At 40.2% G+C, this 26,123-nt stretch overlaps 1 protein-coding gene across 1 annotated transcript in view; it reads right to left on the reverse strand.

Annotated features, from left to right (window-relative positions):
- Nucleotides 1-11,156: 11,156 nt before the first annotated feature.
- The window catches only part of LOC131586097 (1-phosphatidylinositol 4,5-bisphosphate phosphodiesterase zeta-1-like), a 48,988-nt gene continuing 34,021 nt past the window's right edge, over nucleotides 11,157-26,123 (reverse strand). The window contains exons 10-13 of the mRNA XM_058852837.1: nucleotides 23,130-23,302; nucleotides 20,098-20,230; nucleotides 18,400-18,549; nucleotides 11,157-14,963 (exon numbers count right to left, since the gene is read on the reverse strand). Coding sequence (XP_058708820.1) covers nucleotides 14,881-14,963; nucleotides 18,400-18,549; nucleotides 20,098-20,230; nucleotides 23,130-23,302 — 539 coding nt within the window. The 3' untranslated portion in view covers nucleotides 11,157-14,880. The remainder of the gene's footprint in view (nucleotides 14,964-18,399; nucleotides 18,550-20,097; nucleotides 20,231-23,129; nucleotides 23,303-26,123) is intronic.

Raw genomic sequence — 26,123 nt, forward strand, 5'->3', positions numbered from 1 at the left:
TCAAACTAAATGGATAATGTGCCTCTACCCAAACTGAAATTTAATGACGGGAAACACAAATCTGAATCGCAATCAATTCTTCGTAAAAAAAGTATCTCTTAAAAAAGGAAATTCAACTAACAACAAAGGAACTTATAAATGACCAGAACTCAAAGAACCTTATACAAGAACCCTATAATGACAGGCTCTAAAACCATTCCCTCCTAATCCTAATGAGTAGAAGGCCCTTCCCACAACTGGTGGCCCTTATTCCCTCTCTAGGGTCTCCGTCTTGTGAGGTTTCCCCCTATGAACCCCAAAAACTCCGGGCGAGGTTCCTAGTTCGGGGTCCTATCTCCCCAGGTTGTCCCTCAACCCCCCGAGGAGCACAAACCCCAGAGTGAGTACCTCCTTTCTCCCCTGTCCAGAGAAAAGTTACCTCCCCACCTCCAGGTCCTAATTCCCCAGATGGTCTAACTCACAAAAAAACCTTCCCACCTGGTCTTAACCACCAAGGGGGACCCTCCCACAGTTGGTGGCCTCTCCCTCCTAGGTCTCTGCACTGTGGTGCATGGACTCTGGCACCTTCCCGGCCTTAAGGGCTTCAGAGTCCTCTCCCAAACTTCTGAAGCTCGGGACATTCAGTTAGATTTCTGGGGAATCCCTCTCTCAGGTGTTGTCCCAGGCACTTTGGGGTCCCTAGGGGTCACCCGTCTCCCTCCTCTGGGTCCCTGGGGTTTGCCTGTCTCCCTCCTAGCCTAAGGGGGTCCCTCCCCCTTCACCCCAACACCTTACCGGTCAGGGTTGCTCCCTGGAGAGGGGGAGTCCTTCTCACCGGGTTGTCACTCCCGCTGGTCTTCGGGTTCTATCCAGCAACCCTTCCATGGTCTCGACGTAGTCCAGGGGTATATATAAAACGAAAATGCGCACCACCCAAATCTGTGCTACTCCGGGACCACCTCTGGGCGTGGATATCCCGGGTTTCGGCACCAAAAATTGTCAAAAACAAGGGTCTGGACTCTTCTGGATGTTAAAAGAAGTAGCCAAACCTTTATTCGATGGCAAAAATACCAACAGGAGTAGGAAGACAGGCTAGCCTGACTCCCTGCAACTCACAACCCGAGGAGCAAGGAGACCTCCCCCAACACAGCTGTGCACAAGGTTAGATACCGCTTGAGCCCCAGGGGATGGTACAACTCAGGGTCCAATGAGGGATCAGGGGAGGAGGAGTGAGGGGAGGCGGTTACACTACTGGGAACCAATAGGGACATGTCATGGGCGGGACGGCAACTAGGGAACCAATCGCGAACCGAACCAGGGGTGAGGAGCATGGAAGGTTCTGGAAGAAAGGGTCGGGTTTACAATGATGGATAGGGGGATTAGGGCAGGCCGGGGTGACGGGCAGGGAAGGTTGGGGATTAAGGGGAGGGGTTTACATAATTGACAACTGGGGTCAAAACCAATACAGTTAATAGGGGAGAACAAGAACATACCAACAGACTAACAATTACAATCATACCACTATAAATACTTATAACACTCCTGCCCGCTGCTAAAGTTCTCTAAGGGTCTGGGCAGAGCTGAAGGACCGCCACGCAGTTCGGTTTCACTGTTTTTAGGCTGGCACTGTTTCAGTGCCTTAAAAATGACTCCCCAGGTTGCTGCCAAGCTGCATGCACTGGTATCTCCCGCAGCCAGCCTAGTCCACAGGTGGTCCCCCACTGACCACCAAATCTCAAGGTTAAACACATCATTCACAGTCATAGCAAACTCCTGCGCTTTCACCCAGTGGAACAAAGCGCATTTATCTTCTTCAGGAATACAGAGTCCCATGCTCAGCAAGGCATCTTGCCATGCAAGGCTGACAAGTTGCTCGTCAGCTAAATCACAAGTTCTCCATTATGAAATTTTTTTATCTTGGCGGCTCCGCGAATGCAATTATGCAAACGCTAATGGCTCAGACCCGGGTTTTTGAGCTCTGCTTCACCAAGATGAGCCGTTCCAAGCCCGCTCTCTGGTAGGCTCCACTATCCCGTTGGTTAAAATACCAGTTCCCTCTAGGAGAACCCGGGAGAATTCCACTTACCCCTCTAGGGGGAAGGGCTGGCTTTGTCCTCGCTCGCTGCTTACCCTCAGGGGATTAGCAGATGTCGTCACGTCGGTTGCTTTCTGACCTCGGGGGTCGGCTGCACATCACGTCGGGTTACCAGACCTCGGAGGGTCGGTTCATCATCATGCGGGGTCACCAGATGTCGTTCTAATTGGGAACGGCAGGAAGAACGACACGGACTCTCAAGGGAGTCAGAACAGGAGAGAATCTCTAGTTTATTGCTACAGCCATGTTATATAGACTAGTTTGTGGAAAGTACAGAAAAGAAACTCTTATTGGTTAGTAAAGTACTACATTACCATCATTGGTCAGTGGGGTTCACCACCCACCCTGACCCTCTCCTGCAAGGAAAACAAGAGAACAGACAAACAGCACCTGCAGGCTGTTTTCTGTCTTTGAGGATTGTTTGAAATCCTCCCATGAAATTCCCAGGCTAGCTCTCAGGCAGGTCTGGCAGGCCATGGGCCTACAGCCTGCTCTGAAGCTAGCCTCCATAAAGTTCCACCTGAATATGAGGAAGAATTTCTTTCCTGTGTGGGTGACCACACTCTGGAACAGATTGCCCAGAGAGGGTGTGGAGAATCCCTCACTGGAGATGTTCCAGAACCATCTGGATGCAATGCTGTGCCATATGCTCTGGGATGACCCTGCTGGAGCAGGGAAGTGGGGCCAGATGACCGCTGTGGGCCCTTCCAGCCTGACCCCATCTGGGATTCTGTGGTTTTGGTCAGGTATTCCTCATGTTAACCTAAATTTATAAATAAGCCAGGGCAGTCTGAGTTAGAAGTGATCACTAAATTTGATACTGTAATATGACAGAAGTCATAATCTTTAGTAAGAAAAATATTTCTGATGTTTCCTCCATTTTTCCTTTATTCTCCATTCTCCTTTATTTCAGTGCTCAACTCAGAAACCCTAGGAGAGGATTCGTTTGCCCAAAACTTGGGGGTTTTTTGCCTGCTATGTCTGTTGTCTTAATAAAACAGTTTACTTCAAATTCCACCTACTCATGATTTTAAAAGAGATTTTTTGCCACGTTAATCCAAGCCCTGTTTTTGCACTATTACAGTCAAACTGCCACTATCACTCCTTGTTCCTGCTAGGAAGTGTCTAGCAAAGGACAACTCTTTCCATTGCAAGTCTTGCCTCAAGAAATCCTATGGTTAAGCAGGCTTTTCACAAGAAAAGAAATTCAGCTCTTGTGCCAATCAAAAGAGAAAACGACATAAACTCATCATATGAGCTTTTTTGATTGTTTGGTGGCATAACAGTGCCTCTGCAGATGGAAAACTGGGACAATAGTGGGATTTGGAGCAGCCTGTTTGCCTTTCCTCAGCAAGAGAGGAGGAAGGGGGGAAATGTCACCTTTAAAGTGGGGGAGAAAAAAACCAATAATCAGAACTACAATGTCTACTTGGAATTCAGGTGGCTGGACATCAAATTACCTCTAACAGTCTGACTGCTGATTGCTACTATTCATGAAAAGGGGCTTTATTTTAGTTCTGAAATAATCCAGAGCAACAAGCAACCCGTCAAGTTTTCCCGTCTGAATCTCTAAAATGTTCTCTTTTTTAATTTTCTCTCTTGACCCTCTCCTCCCACTCACCTCTTTGAACACAGATTTAAATACATTCAAAGAGATAGTGAGGAAGTAGTTTTCAGTCCATCTCATACAGCCAAAACACTGCTGCAAAGTGCCTCCCTTAAATTTTGGGAGGAATCAGCTGACAGAGGAAGGTTAGTTGGCTGAAGGCAAGGTAACATGAGAAAGAGCAGTTCAAAAGCATAGTGACAGTTTTACCTGACTCCTTTTCAGTTAATCACATCCACTTCTGGACACCCATGTCCTGTTAAACTACATTACCTTTGGAGCCTGTCACCTCAGCGTGGTTCCTTCCTTTGTCTGAAACAACTAAAATCAGTTGACCTTCAAGTTACAGTGATGTTTACCTATTCATTGAGAAGTGGAGATCTAGATTGCACTTAGGATCCTGGTTCCTTGGACTGGGACTTAGGGCTGCGTTTCATTCTCCCTCCTGATTTTTAAGAGATGCTCAGTTTACTGTTGCTTGTAATCCTCAATTGAAGTTTTAGTACAGTCCTAAATCAACAGAGATGGGCTTTCAAGTGGACAGTGTAAATTATAAATCCTGCATTAACAATGTGACCACATTGGAAAATACCCTTTAGTTCCATTGCCCTTTAATGGCTCTCTTACATTGGCTATTGAATCCCATCTATCTAAATCCCATGGGAATTTTAAATCAGATGTGCTTTGGGGAACTTAGCAATAGTAATATTAATCACTCCCATAGTGCTGACAATATGTAATGGTTTGAGTGGTATGGAGGCTAGCTTTGGAGCAGGCTGTAGGCCCATGGCCTGCCAGCCCTGCCTGAGAAGCTAGCCTGGGAAATTCATGGGAGGATTCAAAACAATCCTCAAAGACACAAAACAGCCTGCAGGTGCTGTTTTCTGATTCCCGTGTTTTCCTTGCAGGAGAAGGTCAGGGGGTGGTAAACCCCACTGACCAATGATGGTAATGTAGTACTTTACTAACCAATAAGAGTTTCCTTTCTGTACTCTTCACGAACTAGTCTATATAACATGGCTGTAACAATAAACTAGAGATTCTCTCCTGTTCTGACTCCTTTGAGAGTCCGTGTCGTTCTTTCCGCCGTTCCTAATTAGAACGACAGAGTGGGGCATCCTTTGATGCTGTATGATGTTAATGGTAGCAAGAATCAGCTTTGCAGTAGACCACATCATTTGCCTTGAAGGATCATTTCAGATAACAAAAACCAGAGGTTTGTTGTGCAAGAACTGGTTGTTCACACACACAAGCACTGTTTTCCTTCCCAACAGAGAAATTATTTATTGCTAGGAGACAGCAGTTTCTTCTATCCCAGGGATATGTTGTTGATAATGCTGTAGAAAGCCCCACATTTCCAGACACATACTGTGAATAATCAAAATCTGAGAAATTTCTTCATCCTGAGCCAGGTGTAAAACTACAACAGGAGATAGAAATGCAAGTGCCTGTATAATCCTTTGGGTTCATTGGCTCCAAATGTTTTAAGTTCTCTTCTTTTTGCCTGTATTCTCATTTGCATCATGTCACTGCATTGCTTGGCTGCTGACAGGCAAACTTCCTGTCTAAAATGCTGATTATATGATCAAAATTATTGATATTTTGATACACTCCATTTTGTGCTTTCTGACTGTATACTGTGTAACCAACACAAGGGTTTGTATTTAATTATAAGCCAAGCATTAAATGGCACGTGCTTGCTCCGTAGTTTTTAATTTTTATGTTTCTTGTGTGTTCTTTTGAAGCCTCAAGTAATAGAATGTGTTTCCTGAGTAATTGTAATCTGCTTTAGGAATGACTTTACAGCTCCTCAGAAGTTATCAGAAAATTCTCCACCCACCAGCACTGGCTGGTGTTGATGACTGAGCCTGGTTAATAGATTGTCTCTGATCTCGAGTTGCTGCCGTATAAGATGGAATATCTGGAATATCATTCAGTAACCTGAACTGGAAAATTAGAGATTGCAGCTGTGTGATGGGCGAGATCAGAAAGGCTGCTGTAAGAATCCTGTTCTGCCCATATTGCTGCAGGAAATGCTCCTGGCTCTTCTATAGCAATATGTTTTACAAAACACCCTTAGAAACCATCGGTCTCCCCAATATCAGCACAGATACTTGGGGGTTAAAATCAGTAGGAGCTTGCCATCTAAAATCCAGTTCCTATGCCTTGCTCTGGAAAGTGGAAAGGCCAGACTTTGTATCAGATTAAGATGAGTTAGAGTAGATTGAGGCTTAAGGATTTTTTCCATCAGAATGAAAATATTAAAGACAGATAATTTTACCTTGTCTTTGTGTTATTTATTTTTTATTTTCCTGATTCCATTTTAAGCTGAATTCTACTAATGCTTGTTATTCCACTGGCGCTCCAGTGGAATACTGAATACTGAAAATGCAACATGTTTTTATGTCTGCTAAAAACACAGATTTCATTTGGTACTTTTTATTTGTTTTCTTTGCTAGAACATGGACACTCATATTTATGACCTTCTTGTTTTCCAGCACCTCCCAGATGGCTCTGCCCCAAGTGCACACGCTGAATTTTATCTTCTGCCAGATCCTTATGAGGTCAGTCGAAGGAAAACAAGAACAGCTCCAAGAGGCTCTGACCCTACTTACAATGAACTTGTGAGTACCGTTCACTTTCTTCCACCCTTTCTTGTTTCATGGAATCCTGGAATGGGTCAGGCTGGAAAGGCCCACAGTGGTCATCTGGTGCCACCTCCCAGCTCCAGCAGGGCCATCCCAGAGCACGTGGCACAGGATTGTTTCCAGATGGTTCTGGGATATCACTGCTGAGGGATGCTCCACAGCCTCTCTGGGCAATCTGCTCCAGTGCTCAATCACTGCACAAGGAAGTTCTTCCTCCCATTCAGGTGGAACTTCCTGGGTATCTGTTCCTCCTGTTGCCTCTTGTCCCATTTCTGGGCCTCATGGAGCAGATCCTGGTACATTCCCTGACCTCTTCCTGCAGATGCTGACAGACATGGATGAGGTCCCCTCTCAGCTGTCTCTTTTCCAGGGTGAGCCCAGCTCACTCAGAGTTTTCTCATGAGAGGGATGCCCCAGTCTCCTCACCATCTCCATAGCCCTTCACTGGACTCACTCCAGTGGTTCCCTGCTTTTCTTCATCTGCTGAGCTTGGAACTGAACACAGCACTCCAGATGTGCCTCACTAGGGCTGAGTAAAAAGGCAGGGTCACCTCCCTCAACCTCCTGTCAATGCTTTTCTTGATGCACCCCAGGATCCCTTTTTGGCCATGAGGGCACACTGCAGGCTCATATTGTCCACCAGAACCCCCAGGTCCTTCTCTGCAGAGCTCCTTCCCAGCAGGTCACCTACAACCCACACAGGTGCAATTTGTTCTATTTGCTTTGCCCTCTCTTGAAACAAAACAACAATACAACATTTTTAGAGCCATTGCAATGAGGGTGACCAAGAAGAAGGAATGTACCATAAGGAGAACCACAAATGGTGATGACTGTCTGCTTTGCATCTTTCTCAGAAGTGAAACAGTGTCTTTTATGTCTCTCTGTTCAGGAAAACAGTTGGATTTTTCACAGTGCCCTGTCTTACCCCATAACCACAGTTACACGTTAGCCAAATGAGATCAAGCATCATTGCACCATAACCCAGCAGTTCTGAATGAAGATATGCACAATAGCATGAAAAGTATTAATTGAATGGATGCTGTTATTCAAATTAACATTTGAAAATTGGCTGTCACTGTCCTAAATGATAACACAAGAATGAATAGCCAGGTTCTTTTCATGTTAAAATGCCATTAGTTCACAGCTATATATGATTCTTTCACACACCACTGAAGTGCTCATGCCTCTGGGGTGAAAGGAAACATTTGTATGGAGAAGCATTTATGGCAGAATGGGAAGTGGTATAAACTGTGTTCATTTGTAAGGGCAGATGAGATTGAAACAGTAGGTGGGATTGGAGATTATAATTATTACATGTAACAAATCTCCTAAAGATCTCAAAGCAATTTACAAATGCTCTTTCAGCAGGCTATAAAGTAGAAGGTGTGGAAAATATTACCACTCCACCCTGTTCCATAGATAAGATATGATGAAGGTTAGGTTAGTCAGCAGAGTCTCAGTGCTTATCTCTTCGTTTCTCAGTCCTGGAGTTGTAATATTTCTCTTTTCCCACATCTGTTAATTACAAAAGTTGCCTGCTTACACTGATGACTTCCAGCGTTCTGTAAGAAGGCTCCCTGAGTAGTATTGCTGCTCACAGCTGAGACAAATTTCCCTCCCTACAGTACTGCAGTGGAATAACAAGAAACTAGGCTTTATTTTTTCTGTTCTTTCCTTCTTTTTTCGCTATCAGAGTGGAATAAATCTAATTAATCTGTCTAAAGAAATTCCTTTACATTTGAAAGATATTTAAAGCAAACAAACATAATATGATTATATCATTACATTCATTGTAAGGTATCCAAAATGGACAACAGATAAGAGCCAGCCAGCAACACTGGAAGACAATTATCTTTCAAATTGCTCTTAGAAACCTTTGAATGCAAGGAAATCCAAAATCCCGTCTGCAGTTAGTCACTAGTCACTGGGAGGAGATTTAATTGTGGTTCACGAGTATTCCGCTGCTGTTAAAAGAAATCCCGTGAAAGCTTTAATGTCCTTAATCAAAACGGAGAGCCTTCTTCCCAGATGCTCAATCTTTTTCACTGGGAAGTGCTAATCACAGTGGGGACATATGGTTCCACTGAACTTGGCCCCTTCCAACCCGATGCCTGTGCTTTAGCAGCTCTGCTCCTCCATATGTGATGTCATTCTGGATGCATTTTTTTGTCCAAGGCTGGTAGACTGAGGCAGAAGCCGCCCCAGGGAAGCAAAACTACTAAAAATATAAGTCAGCTGTCTCTTAAGTTAGTTGCTGTCCAAAACACCGTGTACAGAAATGTAGTAGCCTTTTTTATGAGTTCATAAGTTTTTATTAAAGCCAAATGGCTGGAAGGAAGCTGTATATTAATTTCCTTCTTTGTTCCAGACTGAGAAAAATCTGAAATGTGCTTCTCTTGGGTATTTTTGATTCTAGTTTTGTACTTCTATTGCTTATGACTGCCTACAGCAAATTATCAACCTTGCAAAACTGCTTTTTATGTTTGATTTTTACTCGGGTGTGAGAGTGAAGATGTGAAAGTCCAGGAGGGCTGACAATAAAATGAGTTACAGCAAATGTTGTGGAGCTGCTTTTAGCAAACAAATCCTTCTTTTCTCTTGTGCCTGTGTTTGGATTTTGGAATTTGTGGCACTCATAGCAGTTAATGTTATATTGCATTAAGAAATGGTGGTAGAGAAGAGGAGAAGGAACACAGAAAAGTGGAATGCAGTGTAAAGAGAAAAGGAAGGCAGAGCAGCCCCAGCCAGTCTGATGAAAGGGGAGGAGGGGAACTGCACCAGGAGCCACGGCTGCTCCCTCCAGCACCATGCATCAAAACTGCCTTGGATTAATTACCAAATCTAGGAACTGTGCCATGGCTACCTATGGAGAAGCAACTGTCCCTCATTTGTGATTAAAATGTCATTAGACTCCTGTAGGTCAACAGTGTTTCTCTTTTTGCAGCCAGCAATAGTTGAATTCCAGCCCTAACTGTCCCACTGATTTGCTGCATGGCCACATATAACTCACCTCCATCGGATCTGTCTGTGTAAAAGGCAGGCAAATATTCTCACAGCACAATCATTTCAGGATTTAACTGTTCCCAAATTCTGGAACGTGTCATTTGTTTTATCCACACCCTTATTCAGCTTTCTCCAGACCTTTCTTCTGTCCCTACATCCTGATAATAATCCTTACTCCAGCTGAATTTGCAATACCATTTTAGAAACAGTTTACTGGGAGAATTTGAAAACCACCTACCCTGCACTGCAAAAGTCTGTCATTGCTCAAAGATGAAAGCCTATTTTTGGCCAAAGATTGAAAGTTGCTCATTACCCCAGTTCAGTTTCTTAACATTTACAGCTGATATGTGTAGGTTTTGGTGATTTAAAGCAACAGCTGGTACCTTTAATACATTGGCAAAGAAACAAGGCAGCTTTCTTTGATAGCATTAGCATCACCTCAGCATCAGATCACAGACTTATTCTAAATTATATTCTGCTTACTGTGCCTGTCCTTGCTTTTCAGATTTTCTTCATCATCTCACTTTTATTTTGGTGAGGAAAAGAGAAGCTGTGGAATCTGTAATTCATGGGCAATCTGGCAAATTAGGCACAGTAAACATGAAAACCAAAAAGCACCAGGTGCAAATTTCATGACAGCCATCCCAATCTATTATTTCCAAAGGCTTCTAAATGGAAAAGGCAATTTTAACCCCCTGGTAAGACCTTTCTTGGTGTCCTGTTGGTGCTTTCTGTGAGGGTCACCTGATGTCCTGTCCATTCCATGAATGCAATTGCAAGTGGAAATACAGAGAGGGTTTATCAGTCCAGCCCACAGAGGTCCAAGCCAGAGGGGCTCAGTCTGCCTCTCCTTTCCCTCAGCAGTGCCATAGGTAACAGCCTGCATTCAGATTCCATGGAAAATCCAAGCAGGCAAATGACTTTAAGGCAGTTTCAGTTTTCCATTCTCCTGAAGTGAGAGAATGTCGCCACGTTTGCTTTTTAAATGGCATAGAGAGATTAAAATTTAAAGCATTTTTCCACTGCAAGTGAAATAGCAAAAACATTTCCAGCCATACCAATTTTAGATTAAATGAGCTTCTCTTAAGCAAACTTACCTTTCAGGCCCGCTCTGAGAGCATTTTCCTTCATATTTTTATCAGCCCACATGCAGTTTGCTCAACAGTTTTTGATTAATGCAGGGACTGAAGCATGGGAATTTGTTCTAAGTGCAATTTATTCTTGTTAGGCTATTGCTCCAGATTATTTGGGGTTTTTTTAAAATTCAGAAACTACACCATTATAATTTCATACTTTATCCCTGTGTGTTCTCACAATATTAAGGTAATTTAAAAGCTATTTTAAATCTATAGACATTAATAATTGTTTAAGACATGCTAAACTACCATCTCATTTATTTGGAGAAGTATCAACAGCACATCTGGAGTATCAGATATATCTAAATTTAGTAACTTCCATTTGCTCAACTGGGTCCAATCTTTCCCAGTTTTCACAGGGAAAATTATGAATACTGATTTTTTTTTTTCCTCAAGCATTGTTCAAGACAGGTTTCAAATTTATTTTAAAATGGTAATCAGATTTCACGAGCTTAAGCTCGTGATTCTAAGGTAGAATCTCTTTATATAAACTAGATAAGGTCAAATGTATTTCTGAGGTAAATTCACTAAGTTAAGTGAATTTGGCTCATGGTTAATAGCTTACTATTCTGGATGGAAGTTTAAAGCAATTATCACAAAGTTGGATTAATCATCATCCTATTTGAAGTGCTTTGCCTGTCAAATAGATTAACAAACTTGTATTTTTTTTTTCTATTTCACTATATATTATTGCAGATTGTATATGACAGAGTCCCAGAGCTCCAAGGCCGTGTACTGAAGCTTGTTGTGAAAAGCAAAGGAACATTTGTGGGAGCTGTTAACATTCAACTGAGCAGTGTCCAGTTCAATGAAGAAAAGTGGTACTCCCTGGGAAACAGTGTAATTTAAATGCTCTCCGAGATGATTCAATTATTTGCCCACTCACTAATGTTTCTTTATCCCATTTCCCACGGTACATTTTGTCTCAGTTGCCCTTGAGAATAGGCAGTCATCTGCTGAGCACATATCCTAACATTTCATAATGCTATTGTCTTAAATGTGCTACCATGTTCCTGCCACAGATTCCTGACAGCGTGAGTTTAAGGAATCACGTGCTAAGGACTTGTAGCAATATGCAGAAGTTCTTATGACAGCAATGAAGGGCTTGGTTTTGTTAATATTAAATAGTACAGTAAAAATACTAAATTCTCAGTGTGTGGGGCCTCATTCTTTGCCCATTAATTCCACTGATGGTGTTGAAACAATGCTGGTAATGATGTAATTTATCATCATTGCATGTGATGAGTTCACCAGAGGACCATGGGATGGTTCCCTGACAATACATTTCCCTACAGATGTCCAGCAAATTTCATATTAAATCTTATCCAATCAATACTTTGGGTTTTTTAAAGAATGTTAGAAGTTTTGATACAATGTCACATTTAATCCAGGACATTAATTTGTCAACAATATGTATCATTGTTTTTTTATTCTGACATCCAAGAGGCAGATATAACTGGTCATTTGTGTGAAGAGAGAAGGGGGGAGAAGCTGATGTTCATGAATAAAGAGATTATATTGAGTGTGAGCTTTCAGGGGGGATTTATTTAAGCTCATGATGCCACAGATATTTGTTCAGCAGTCTTCCCACATTGCACTCCTATGCTGCATAAGGGGTTCAAGTCAATACATGCATTGAATAGATTTAGAGTATTTATATATTAAATAATGAACATGAGTGGTTCCTTTAAGTTCACAGATGCTAATTATGGGCCCTGTTTTTCTCTAATTTGAGGAAGCACTTAAACACCTCTTTAAGCATTTGGCATATGAGCAGCCACAATGAGCTGTCCATTACTGCCAGACTCTTGCACACACCCACTGACCATGTAAATAAACCTTTCCAGGGCCAGGGGCACAGTTTTAAGGCACAGGAGATGTGTTGATTTGTGGTCTGATCTGCTGTAAATTTTAAGTTCCCTTATACTGGGCAGATCTGACATTTGTCCTACCAGGTGGAAAAGTGGTCAACAGAGGGGTAATAATCCCAGAAGTGAAGATAATTGCCTTCTTCTCCCAAAGGACACCCACAACAGTCGTCAGAATAGAAAGTTGTATAAAGCTCCTGAAGTGGGACTTGGAGTGTTAGGAAATAAAATAAGCTGGAGTTTTTCTCAGCATCAAACAAATGGACTTGATCAGGTTTTATCTAAAAATACTTTCCCTAGTCAAACTGATGTACTAAGCTCCTCCTCAGTAAGGGGAGGTCAGGGGAACTCTGTTTGGATATTAATATTATTCATCTATTCAGAGCTGTGAGAAACTGTAAAATATTCGCCACATGCAAAGGATATTGGCTGGCACACAGAATATCATCACTACAAAGATCAGGACACCAAACATTTTTGTACTATAGGGTCTCATGGGAGACAAATCAAGTGCCTTGTCATTCAAGCACAGAAAACACACTGAGACCAGCTTACAAAGTTATGGAATCACCTGACCTTACATTCCAATATTGATTTTAGATTCCTCTTAGTCTACTGTCTCAGTTTCCTTATTAAAACTATAATGCAATTTTCTAACAGTGTTATTTCCTGTGACATTTTCTAACACTTGTTTACCACATGCCCTGATTTTCCATCTTAGAGCAACATTTAATGAAACAGCATTAGAATAACAATAAAGAAAAAGAGCATTAAAATCTATCATCAGAACTGTCTGTAAACTTAAGCAATATTATTTGGTATTAAAGAAACTTGTTGATATAACATCCTTTTTTAAAAAAAAATCATATTTGAGTGACAAATCTGCCATTAGTTGTGTAACTGTAGTCCTGTGGAAGGTCAACAATGCTTCAGTTCTGAAAGGAAGATGGGAAAATTGTGTCTTATGGGTAAGATCTACACTGATGTTAAGCAAGTAGTTGTCCTCCTAGATTTCACACACATAATCAACCCTTGATTTTTCTAAAACTCTCCAGTTCTCCTCGGAATACTGTGTTTCCAACTTCCTGAGTTCCCGGTAAGATGTATCCTGAGCTCCCTGCTCCTATGAGGAATATGGTTCTTTACAAACTCTCCATGAATTTTTTTATCTTGCTTTAGCAGCAGAACATTCAAGACTAAGCTAAGGAAAGGTACCAATACTAGCATATGATTTTTTTATGATTTTAATTTTTTTCTGAAAACTGTTTTTTCAGGTAAGAAAATGACAGTGGGCACTAAAGAGGAATAATTCAGTCAGAGCCCACTTTTTCCAAATTTAAAGGGAACATTGTATGTATAATTTTTCCTGTCCCCTTGAAAAGCTACAATGGTAAGAGATGTTGTTCAATACAAATAAAAATGCCAAATTCACATGCTTATATCCTAAAAAATTAGCATGATCTCTTATATGTATTGGATTATTATTCTCACTCAATAATTAATCATAAATTTGAAATTAGCTTCAACTGACATTAACTCAATTTTTAAAATATTCAAAAGCATTCAGTGTTTATTAATTGTTTCTAAACATTCATAGAATAATTGAATCACAGAATGTCTTGGGTTGGAAGGGATTTTAAAGACCATCTCATTCCAACCCCATGCCATGGCCAGAGACACTTTGTAGGTTGCTCAGAGCCCCATCCTACTGGTTTTGAACTCTTCCAGGGATGAGGAGTCCACAACTTCTCTGGAAACCTGTGCCAGTGCCTCACCACCCTCACAGTAAATAATTTCTTCCTTATACCCAGTTAAACTTACAGTTTAATTTACAGTTAAATGTAAATTACAGTTTAATCTTTCAGTTTAAAGCCATCCACCCTTTTCCAATCGCTACATACCCTTCTACTGGAAGGTTCTATAAAGTTTCCCTGGAGCCTTTTCTTCTCTAGGCTGAACAGCTCCAACTCTCTCAACCTTTCCTCACAGCAGAGGTGCTCCACACCTCTGATCATTTTCATGACCCTCCTCTAGACTCTCTCCAAAAGATCAACCTCTTTCTTGTGTTGGAGGCCCCAAAGCTAAATGCAACTTCCCAAGTGGGACCTCCTGAGAGCAGACTAGGAGGGTAAAATCACCTCCCTCAATGCTGATTTTGATAGCAGATGTGGGCTATGTTTCCACTTTTTCCATCAGTGGGAACTTCCCCAACCTGCCCTGACTTCCCAAGTGAGGGATCGCGGCTCAGGCCAGTTTCCTCAGGACCTGTGGATGTTTCTCATCACGTCCCATGGACCTGTGCACCTCAAGGCTCCTTAGGTTTTCTCAGACCCAGTCTTCTCCTACAGAAAAACAGCAGTAGGGCCAAGGACAGCAGCCCTTATTTGGGATACCCCCTCCATAATATTCCCTCTGGCTTCACAAAATCATTGTGAATGTGCCTCTCTGGGAATCAGGCCACTGGGGCTGTTGCGAAGTTAGAGATGTTATTTTATTGGAGCAGGGGGCAATCCTCCAGAATGATTTCTTGTGCAGAAAGATATCACTAATAGTACCAGATATGAACAAACAAAGAAGCAGGTTCCAGCTTGATGCCTTCTTTGGATATCAATGGAATGTTACGGTAACCTGTAAATATAATGACACCTTTATTAGCGTATAAACCACAAGCACAAATATTATGATGGAGTGTTTTTATGATCACCAATGCAAACAAGGCATAATTTATGATTCTGTAAGTAGCTCTTTAAAATAAAATGAAATTATACTAGAACTGAATATCATTTGTGCTGGTTTTTCTCATTTATATATATATATAGTATTTCAATTCTGGTATCTTTGGTGTCAGAGTGAAAAAGCCCAGTGTTTTGCAGGATGTGATATTTTTTCAAATGGAAGACTTTCAGCCCAGTGATATTTAAACATGGGCAAACTTACATTGTAACATCCCAGGTTATGTGCTGCACACATTGTTTTGAGAGCAAATGAAAGAACTTGTGAATCAGCAGTGATAGCACCTACAGAACGGTGCTGCAGCAGCCATGCACTGTGCAGCTGAGGCAGAAAAAAGTGAAGTGTAAGACTTTCTACCATGACTTCTTAAAAAGTTAATTTCATATGAGTAATTCACTTTATCAGAGATAGGTCATGCCATCATGAAGCTATGTGTTCATCTGGTTATTGAAGCATTTGGAAAAGCCATAGTTCTCAATTTCAAACATAATTCACTTACCTGCTTAGAAAACAAAACAACTTTTTCTTAAAAATCCCGGCCTGTACTGCTTTATATGACTAAATGTCCCTTATTTAATAACAAGTGACAATGTCACTTATGGTTAAAAAAAATTCTGTGTTTTTTCTATGTATATATGTAAATAATTCCAGCTATTTAAGTAAGTCTGTTTTGTAGAAGTATCCATGTTCTGAACTGCAGTTTTCAAAATCCCTCTTTAGCTGTGTGTGGATGCCTGTGGAGTCTTTGGGAGCCACATTTACCTGGGTTTGGAATTTCTTGCTTCTTTCATACAGAATCATAGAATTGTTTAGATTGGAAAAGAGCTCTAAGATCATCAAGTCCAGCCTTTGACTGAACACCTCCTTGTGAACCAGGGCATGGCACTGAGTGCCACATCCAATTGTTTCTTGAACACCTTCAGAGATGGTGGTTCCACCTCCTGTCTGAGCAGCTCTTTCTAATAATGGACAACCCTACCAGTGACAAAATTCTCCCTGATGTCCAACTGAACCTTCCCTGGCACAGCTTGAGCCATTTCCCCTTGTTCTGTCACACTACACATAAGTTCCTCTGGTATTTAAGGTTCAGATTCTAGGCAGCAAATATTAAAGCTGGTTGTAGGCAATTTACATTTGAGATCAGTTTTTAAGGCATGCACACAATATGTGGAAGGCTTGGTTGATTTCCTATCCAAAGATACACTTCAAAGACTAAGACTAATTTCTGAAGACTTGTGTTCTAGCCCCTACCTACAGAAGATTCTACAAAGTTTCCTGAGAGAAGTAAAACTTCTTTTTTGTTATTGAAATTGCCCCAATTTGCATTAAATGATTAACTACTCTTGGATCCCATGATAATAGAGTTAAAAATTGAGTTCCTGTCCTGTATTAGTATTCACCATGGCAGATTCATTGGCACAGGGACTGTAAGAGAGGACTCCCCCCTCCTATTTGCCTTTAACCACCCAGGTAGAGAATTTTTCTCAATTTCAGCCCCTCTGAGTATAGCTACATAATCACTACATGGAAAATCAAATTCTGCTGCAGCTGGACAGCGAGCATTCCTCCCCAGTGGAGTCTACAGGTAGTTGGGAGTCTGCTGCTGGGGAAAGGAAGGCAGTGTGGATATAGATTTGAATCCTTTCAAAAGAAAATGCAGAGGAGGGAGGAAATGGCACAACTTTGCCCCTCTGGCTGTCAAAGAAAATAAAAGATGTAAGCACTGCTCAGCTTTTGGAAGCAACTTGCCCTCAGGGAAACCTCAGGGATATGAATCCTAGGGACCTGGGGACAGTCCTGTAGTACAGATTTAAGCAATTGGAATGCTGAAGACTAAGACTGAAATCCATGCTCACTCTCCAGCATATTAGGCAGTTCTTGCCTTGTCTTCTGCTTGTTGTGACTCCCTCTGCAAGAACATTATTTTCCTATTTCACTGTTTAGAGAGTACTTGGGTACCTAAAGCAAAACCATCGTTCCAGACCTGCTTTCAGAGATCTCAATGTTAAGCATTGCAATGAATGCTTGTAATAAATTGTAATAAATTTTGAAATTATTTATCACTTTACCTCTTAGAAGCATTTTATTTATGGCCTCTGGGCATTCTGATAGCAAATTACTTTTTTTATATTGTGTTAAGTGGGGATTGGGGCAATTTGTTTGGCATCATTTATAATTTTTGTACCTAGACTCACTCCCTAGAATTTTAATTATTGCACTGAAAATGTTTCCTCAGAAATCTACTGCTCTTACTTTTCCAAAATATGAATCCCTCATTTGTAACCAAAATTATAAAGACATTAAGCCTCACTGAAAATTTGTATCTAAAAAAGCCTCAATCAATAATTTTGCAAGTACTTGTAAGCAGCAGTGCCTGATATTTGAATTTGTCTCAGATATTGTGAATTGTTAGGTTGAGTGTTCTTTCATTATCCTGAAGTATACAAATAAAAGGAAACGAAAAGGTTATCAGTGTAAAAATTCATGTTGTAGAAAAACAACTGAGCTCTAAGAGTAATGTCATTTTTCTTGTATAACTCCTCAGCCTCAACTAAGAATCACAAGCAGCTTTATGACTTCCAAACATGAGGGAAAAAAAATGCACCATTTAAAATCCTGTTAAGCTTAATAAAAAAGGTGTGGTGCCTGTTGCCAGCTCCAGTGTTTTGCCTTGCCGTCTTTATTCACTAATAAAAGCTGTTTGTTTTGTCAGAAATGGCTTTGGAAAGCCAGTGTAGTAAACAGCCATTTTACATAAGCCTTTCTCCTTGGCCTATTGGCTTCTGTGTCTGCTCTTTATGAGCAGCCTTTTCATTACAAAAGTTCCAGGAACTCTACTGGCTTAACAAAAGAAACTCCAGCAAGAAAAATACCATGAATATTTTGCCCTATTTTTAACCATTGTGCTCCACTCTGAAAAGTTGCAGATAGGTTACCTGAGGGGGTTTTGGTGGTTGATTTTGTTTTAATTTGGTATTGGGTTTTGAACTTATCTAAGTGCACAAAACCACTGTCTTCATAGCAGCTCTGACTAGTCTCACTTCTTGCAATGAATTAAAATACCACCTGAGCAGTTTCCATCTAGAATGGAACACTGCAGTGGGAAGAATCACCTGCCATTAATATTGTTCTGATTTCAACATCATGGATTTGCATTCAGAGAATATGTTTATTTCAAAAACAGAGAGTGCCATTTATTCATTTTGTTACAAAATCGTGCTCTAGAAAATAAACATAGTGCTGAAGTCTCTCAATGCTACAGTAACAAAAAAAGCCTGGAATGTTGCAGATTTTTTTGAGCTGTTATAGGTGGTTGACATAAAAATATTACCTGTATTCAGGCTCATCACAGGTAAAGTGTACTGGCCAAGGAATTCGTTGTTACACACAGAAATCTCATCCTGAACGCAGAAGCGTATCATTGCCAGTTCTGGAACTTGGATGTTAAAAGAGAATGTTTCATTCCATTTAGGGCTCAAAGCTAATTAAAGGAGAAAAGAAACAGGATTAAAATATGATTTCTTTTTTTTCTACTCTATAACTAAGCTGCTATCACTAGTCTGAACTGGTAAAGAGTTTCTTTTACCCTAGGTATCTGTGCCCATTTAAACAAATAACTAAACTCCCACTGATTGTAGTGGGGCAAAAGCCTAAGATAGTTGGTGTCATCCCTTAAAAGAGAGAAAAATGAGACAAGGATAGCCAGGTTAAGAACTTCTGCTCAGCTTAAATTTTCCTGTAGCCATACCAGTTTCATGCTTTTGCCAAAGTTTCTCCTTTCACAGTGTTGGAAATGAATAAATTCAGGTAGTAAAACGTTCACTTGACTAGAAATACAAAAAGAGAATGTGGAACAGGAGGGGTTTGCCTGGTCTTTAGCAATGTTCATACAGGGAAAAGAAATTCAGGGGCTGATTTTAAACAGCAGCTATCTATAAAAAAGAAAAAGGAAGCATAGAAGACAGAGGCACAGACAAAATGAGATCACAGAAAGCTTGTAGTCTGAGACATCAAGAAGATCTGTATTATAAAGATAAGGGAGTGCTCACAGACAGCTACAAAGAGTACACACTTCACCTGTCAAGCAATTAAGGGATTACTCCTACCAGAGACTTCAAATGAGACGAGTGATGAAGTTACAGCAATTTCTTAAGAAAACCTCGTCATTAAGTTAAGTTAAGTGGTTAAGGCTGGGATAGGGTTAACTTTCTTCATGCCAACCCCTATGGTGCTGCATTTTGGATTTTTGACTCAAACAGCACTGATTACACCCCAGTGTTTGAGCTATTGCTGAACAGGGCTTCCACAGTGTCGAGATTTCTGTCTTTCTCACTGCAGAGCAGCCTCCCCATCCCAGTGAGGGGGCTGGGGGTACCCAGGAAGTTGGGAGGAGGCACAAGTGGTACAGCTGACCCCAGCTGGCCAAGGGGATGTTCCTTACAAATGGTGTCATGCTCACAGCTGGGGGGAAGGAGGAAGGGAGGGCATTCAGAATTGCAGTGTCTGTCTTCCCAAGTAACCTCAGAGCTCCAAAATGAAGCCTTGTTTCCCTGGGAATGGCTCTACACCTGCCTGCCCATGGGAAGTGGTGAATGAATTCCTTATTTTGCTTTGCTTGTGTGGGCAGCTTTTGCTTTATCTATCAAACTGTCTTCTTCTCTACCCGAGGGTTTTCTCATTTTGACCTTTCCAGCCCTCTTCCCATCCAACTAGAGGAGAACAAGCAAGCAGCTCTTTGGAGCTGAGCTGCTGTCCAGGATGAGCCCACAGCAGTGTGCAAAAAAAACAATTCCACCTTCCTTTAGAAAGGGGGAGTGCTCCCAGCTGTGTGTTTGTGCTTCCTTAATCTACCAGTCTAGAAAAATGGCACACACAGCATGAACTTCTGCTACAGATTTTGTGCCAGGAAATCCTAGTCTAGAGAGAAATAATTGCATTTTCTATAACTCCTTGGGATGCAAAGTTGGTGTTTCCTTATAAAATGTTGTTGTGCTTTGTTCACAGCCTCGAGGAGCAGACTGATGCTCACCATTGCTTCTTACAATACTAGATTTCTTTCTTGTTTGGTCCTCTGGTACACCATAGATTTCTATCTGCACTGTGGGGTCAGCTTTGTTGGTCCTAGAGATGCTGCTGGGTGGTAACTGATGGCCACTGATCAGCTGGAAAATTAAAGTTATATTGAAATAACTGTAAGAACGAACTAATTCACCACAGCCATATAGTCACCATAATAGAAATAGCTTTCAAAAGAAATTACTTTAAGTATATGCCAGTCATAAACTGGTGTAATAAACACAGTGGAATCAAGAATATGGTGCTTCCTATCTAATTTACTTATATATATATATATATTTTTTTTTTTAGAAATATTGTGGTTTAGGAGCATGTTTTAACTAGATCAGATTGGTCTGAGCCCAGTCCAAACTGACCTTGAATGGTTAGAGGGATGGGATACACATAACCTCTCTGGGCTGCCTGTGCCAGTGTTTCACCACCCTCTTTATAAATAAATAAATATATAGATAAATAAATAACTGAAATAATATTTTAAACAATAATTTTCAGGTTTTTTTATTCAATAGCTATACATAAAAATTATATTTTGCTACTGTACAAAATAATCCTATTGGAATCAGCCTACAGTGATTTTTACATTTTCTGCTATCGAGCTCATGAATTCCAATCTGTGTGGAGTGGATCAGCATCAAGACCCACCGTGACATCAGCATTGTGCTACAGGGTATGTAGCAGACTGCCTCACCTGTGCCTCATCTCTTGCACAGTGTTCCTTAGTATTAGACAAAAACTCTTCATTCAGTGAGCTTCCTGATGTGTTTTGACCAAAATTTCCAAAACCAGGAAATTTTGTCTCAGACTGCCCTGTAATCTGGCACCCAGACTAAGACAGGATTTATGAAAGTCACAACTTTGTCTGCTTTTTATCTATATTTCAGGGTAGCTAGGAAAGAGTCAACATCTGTGCAGTAATCAGCCTTTTAGGAATCAGTATATAACATGTATTGAGAGAGATATACAAGCCTGAAAGTCCAGGTGAAAGATATGACTCCCAATCCTGGTCTCAGGCCTAAGCATCATAAGAGATTCTTATTCCCCTGTCAACCACCCCAAAAATCAAAACCCACAAATCCCACACTTTGCTTTGATATTTTCCAGTGCTTGTAGCACCTTGCCCCAAGAGAAGTTCTAGCCTGAAATACTGAAGAGCAGTGGCTTGGCAAACACTGATGCTCTTTCTTCCTAAGGAATAGCTGCTGCCTTCACCAGGAATCTTTGCAATCACTGATGGGCTGCCCACTAAGGACATGGGAGATTCCTTGCCATTTCCTGAGGGCCATTGCCAAGGCCTGCATGACCCACTGCTAGACCTAGCCTAAGCCTCCCCTGGCATGGGAAAAGAGTGAGTTCTTTCAAGCACACCATGACCCAAATCCATAAATCAAATCAATTTTTGACATCCAAGGTGAAGCAGACATACAGAGTGATGTAAAAATTTAGGAAGCACCTTGAACATCCCTATTTCTGCTTCAAAGGCTCTATGCCTCTTGATGGGAATTGTGGCACATTGGGTTAAGGATAAGGAATTCAGTAACATCAGGCCCTATGTGATTTTTCTATTCTTCATTCGTTCATTCATTCATTCGTTCAGAGAGATTTGCCCTTTAGATGTTTTCTATCTTTGCTTTCTGTTGTCATTTCTGCATTCATCTGGTTAGTAACTTTTTCAGCAGAAGCTGCTTTTCCTTTGACTCCTGCTCCAAATTGCTTTTGTCTTCAACCACAATTTCCTGGTTTTTGCTGCTGGCTATGAATGGGGCTCTCTGTGCCCTTCATTCCCTCAGCCAGTGGGATGCCATTGCCTCTCTGCAGCCCGCACTATCCAGCCTGAAGTCTCAGTCTAAAGTCCTCAATCTTAAACACAGCCTTTCTCTTCTCCAGCTCCTTCCAAACTCAGACACTTCCTCTGCATTGACAATGGTTTTGTCTGTCTCCTGCATTACAATTCAGGGTTTCTCCTCATCCTAATTCCAGCTTCATACAAATTAGGGCTGAAATAAGTGATGTATTTGCCTGGCTGCCTGAAATCATCCAGCAATGTCTATTCACAATTGGTATGCTCACTGTCAGGACACTAGAATGTTCTTGATTAGGTGCGTGCATTATGTAAGTATTTTATAATTGTCACTAACTATTGTTTTATCTCTGCTATTTATTACTCTGAAAGAAACAAAATAGCAATTACACACTAATTATATGCTAATTAAATAGCATTTATGCAAGTGGTATTCTGTGTAATCAGAAATATTACTTTTTCATTGGGAAAAGGGACTTTTCTAATTAGTGAACAATTATAACAAATCTACTTGACCTCAAAATAAAGGCCTTATCTAATCATTTATTTGTAAATGGCATGCATTTCAAGTATTTTTGGGAAGTCAATCACATTATAATTTGGGAGAAGTAGAAATAATTCAAAGACTTACTAATTCATCCCTCCTTTCACCCTTATTTATACCATTTAAGGATTATAAATAGTCTTTTATATATGCATAGAAAGATAATGAGACTTAAAAGAAGCATAAAGCTTCCTATCTTATCTTTAAAAATTTCCATTTGTCAATTAACATTATAATAGTACAGGTGGTATTATTGATAGTGAAAGAAATAACACCCAAAGTGCACATTTGAATTCTGTGTTTTCAGTTCAGCTTCCACATGCACAATTGTCTGGCCCCTTTTTCAGCTACATTATTTATATTTATTTGTACAGCATCATTAAAAATCATGTATTTTTACAGTCTCCTGGAGGCTCTGAACCCCTACATATTTTTAGCAAGCATAAGTGAAATACAGATGGGAAAGCACCCAAGCAGCAGTTGATACTCTGTGAGAGTTTTACCATCTTGTTGAAAACATTAGTTCCCAACAAACAGGAATAGGAATAAAATGGGGAAAAAAATTAGATAATAATTGCATCTGAAATACATAAAATTTGCTTTCCCATTTTCATGGAACAAAACAACACTTCAGTCATCTTACCCTTATTGACAGAGACATTGGTTTGCTGTATCCTCCCACATTTCGGGGTGTAAATGTGGTATTGCGATCCCTCAAGAATACAGGTTTCAGCACATAGCCACAACCACCATTGTCCAGGAATTTTCCATCTTGCAATTCCATTTGTGTTCCCGGTGTTTGGAAGTTTAAGGCCACTGTAAAATTATATCAGTATTGATTTTAGTGAATTAGATTTGATATCATTTTATAAAAAAAAGTTAAAAAAAATTTCAAATGAGCTTAAGATATCTACATCTTTCAATTCATATGTAGGATCCTGTTATTTCCCTTAAATTAAGTGATACTCAATAACGAATTATTTGTGCACAAAAACAGTACACTCTTTAGAACTGCACCCTCTTTTAAGAACTAATCTATAGATCTTTTTTACATTGCTATACCTCTCTTCCCTTTTCTTTCTAAATTAGACCTTGGAGAATATGAAATAAGAGATCCTTCTCTCTGCAAGAACTGAATTCACATCCTAGTTTCTCTACAGCAGCAAGACCCTGCACTCCAAACCTGCTATCAAAGATCTGGTGCAGAAGTCAAAACCTCAGGATTGTATCTAACCTTAGTTATGGTGCAGAATTCATCACAAAAACATCTCACCCAGAAGATTAAGAAGCTTTAGTTTAGTTAGAATACTCAGTGAAAATACATATAAATTTATAGAACTAGAAGCAATTTTAAAAGTGTTCTTAAATTTATGTGAGCACACACTCTCTTGGAGCTTAATCCTCAAGTACTGGTGATTATTCTAAGAATACACCTGACAGATTTTTTCCTTTCCTTGGCAGTTCAAAACATTTTCAGTTTGCTGCAGCACCAATAATAAAATATCACACTTCTCATCAACAGGATATTGTAATTCATGAGATAAAGCCAACATTGAAATAGACCTGTTTAATGAAATTTCCCCCTATTCCAGTGCATTGGAGCTTCTTGTCACATTCCAAATAGAAAATGCAGAAGTCAAATCAGCAATGAATTATGACATTATGAACCCATGACATGTGTTAAACAGAGAATGATAAGAAGTCATTTACTTAAAAGGATGGTTTGGTAGGAATGAAAAAAGAAGACTTTAAGCAGTTCAAGTGACTCATAATAATTCATAAAGAGGACCTTATTACATTTTCCTGGGAGATAATATGAATGCATTGAATGAACATTTGACATAATGCAAAAATCCTTATTGCAAGTGGAAAACACACAAAATTGTTTTCACTGCAAAAATTACTCATTCCTTCACTGCTTTGATGATCATTTTAAAATATTCTGAAGCAAACAACACAAATAGGAATGAAGCAGCTGGTACAATGGACCTGATATTTATAATATGATATATAAACACATGTTTTTGGTGGGGTTACTTCTGAAGAGCTCTGGTTCCGTAGTCTCAAAACCAATGAATGGGTGGAATACATGAAGTGCTCCCAGAGTGCATCATCTGTTTAATCTGAAAGGAATCCCATCTGTGCTAGCTAAAATTGCTCTGCATCATGAACCAACATGCAGCAAGTAGGAATAACTGGAAACCTTGTCTAGAAAAACCTCAAACAAAACAAAAAAAGCCTCCAAAACAAAACACAACATGCACTCCTGCTTTGATCTAAGTGTTAATGTAAAGACATGATTTTATGTTAATATACACAGGAATTTTGTTTTACCTTTAACAACAGAAACCAAACTTCAGAGTGTTCATATTGCCCATTGCCCACCATTGCCTTTTTTAAACAGGGTTGGTATTTTCTTGGTATGGTTTTGGCAGCGGTTCAAAATTTTCTCTTTATGACTCAACCCATCATCCAGAAACAGCCCCAAATTTGGTGCTATATGATGCTTGTATATTTTAATGCACTGAATCAAGCTGTGCAGAGGATGCTACAGGAGCTGCAACCCTGTGGCCCCTGGAAGTCTGAACTACAGATAAGCCAGGATCTCTCAGTCCTCAGGTGAGTCCTAGGCCACACTTTCAGGATACGTGGGTTTAAAAGTGCAACTGAAATTAGGCACATCGAACAGTCAGCTTCAAATAGCAGCTTCCACATGATGAACCAAATTACATGATTGCACATAATGAGACTATTGCTAAATTTACCAAGCTTTATAGGCGACTAAGCAGGAAAATCTGATGTAACAGCAGCAACAAGCAAACGAGAATACTTTATATTTTATCACATTAGGAAAATTACTTTTGCAACACAAGTGAAGGGCAATGTTATTATGGGTTGATATCTCTAAACATCAGCACTGTGTTTTCACTTAATTTAATTTGACCTTAAGAACAAGTTAAGAAACGCATGGAACAGTAGTTTTAATTTACTTACTGGTTTCTTTGTATTGCAAGTTTTAAGGTGATTAAGCAAATGTGAGATTTTGTGTCATATTCTCTGAGATGCAAACCTCTACTAAAACTGTTTACAGGGCTCATAGCTGCTTGGAGCCTCCCAGGGCACTACTTTATGGTGCATTGATGTACAATTTTTCTTTTTAATCAGGTGCAGTATAGCCCTAACACTTCTTGAGAAATGGCAAGGATCATAAACTAAAAGCTATGCCCAGCAGCTTGGGCTGAGCAATATCTTCCTGCAAACAATCCTGAACTTCTACCCAGTGTTTCATTTTAGCTTTGGTGAATTCAAGAGCAGAACTGTTCAATAATATTCTTTGTACTTTTGTTTTATGAAACAGTATAAATATAATGCATGTATGAAGAGAGATTTAAACTGACAGTTTATTTTGGAAAGAAACCCAAATGAGCTTGCAATGAAACCATCTGAGCAGTACATAATCTTAATGCATGGTTTTCATGGGGAAGTAAAGGCATCTGAAGTTGAACACGGTGTACATTAAATTTTCTCCTCAGTCCTTTCATTAAGCACCAGAAGAATTTTAATATTGACATCAAAATCAAAGCAGCACAGCAAAACATGGGCTTGGGGAACAACCTGAGCAAAGCAATTCTTCACT

Source organism: Poecile atricapillus, chromosome 18 (genome assembly GCF_030490865.1).
Source record: "Poecile atricapillus isolate bPoeAtr1 chromosome 18, bPoeAtr1.hap1, whole genome shotgun sequence".
NCBI lineage: Eukaryota > Metazoa > Chordata > Aves > Passeriformes > Paridae > Poecile > Poecile atricapillus.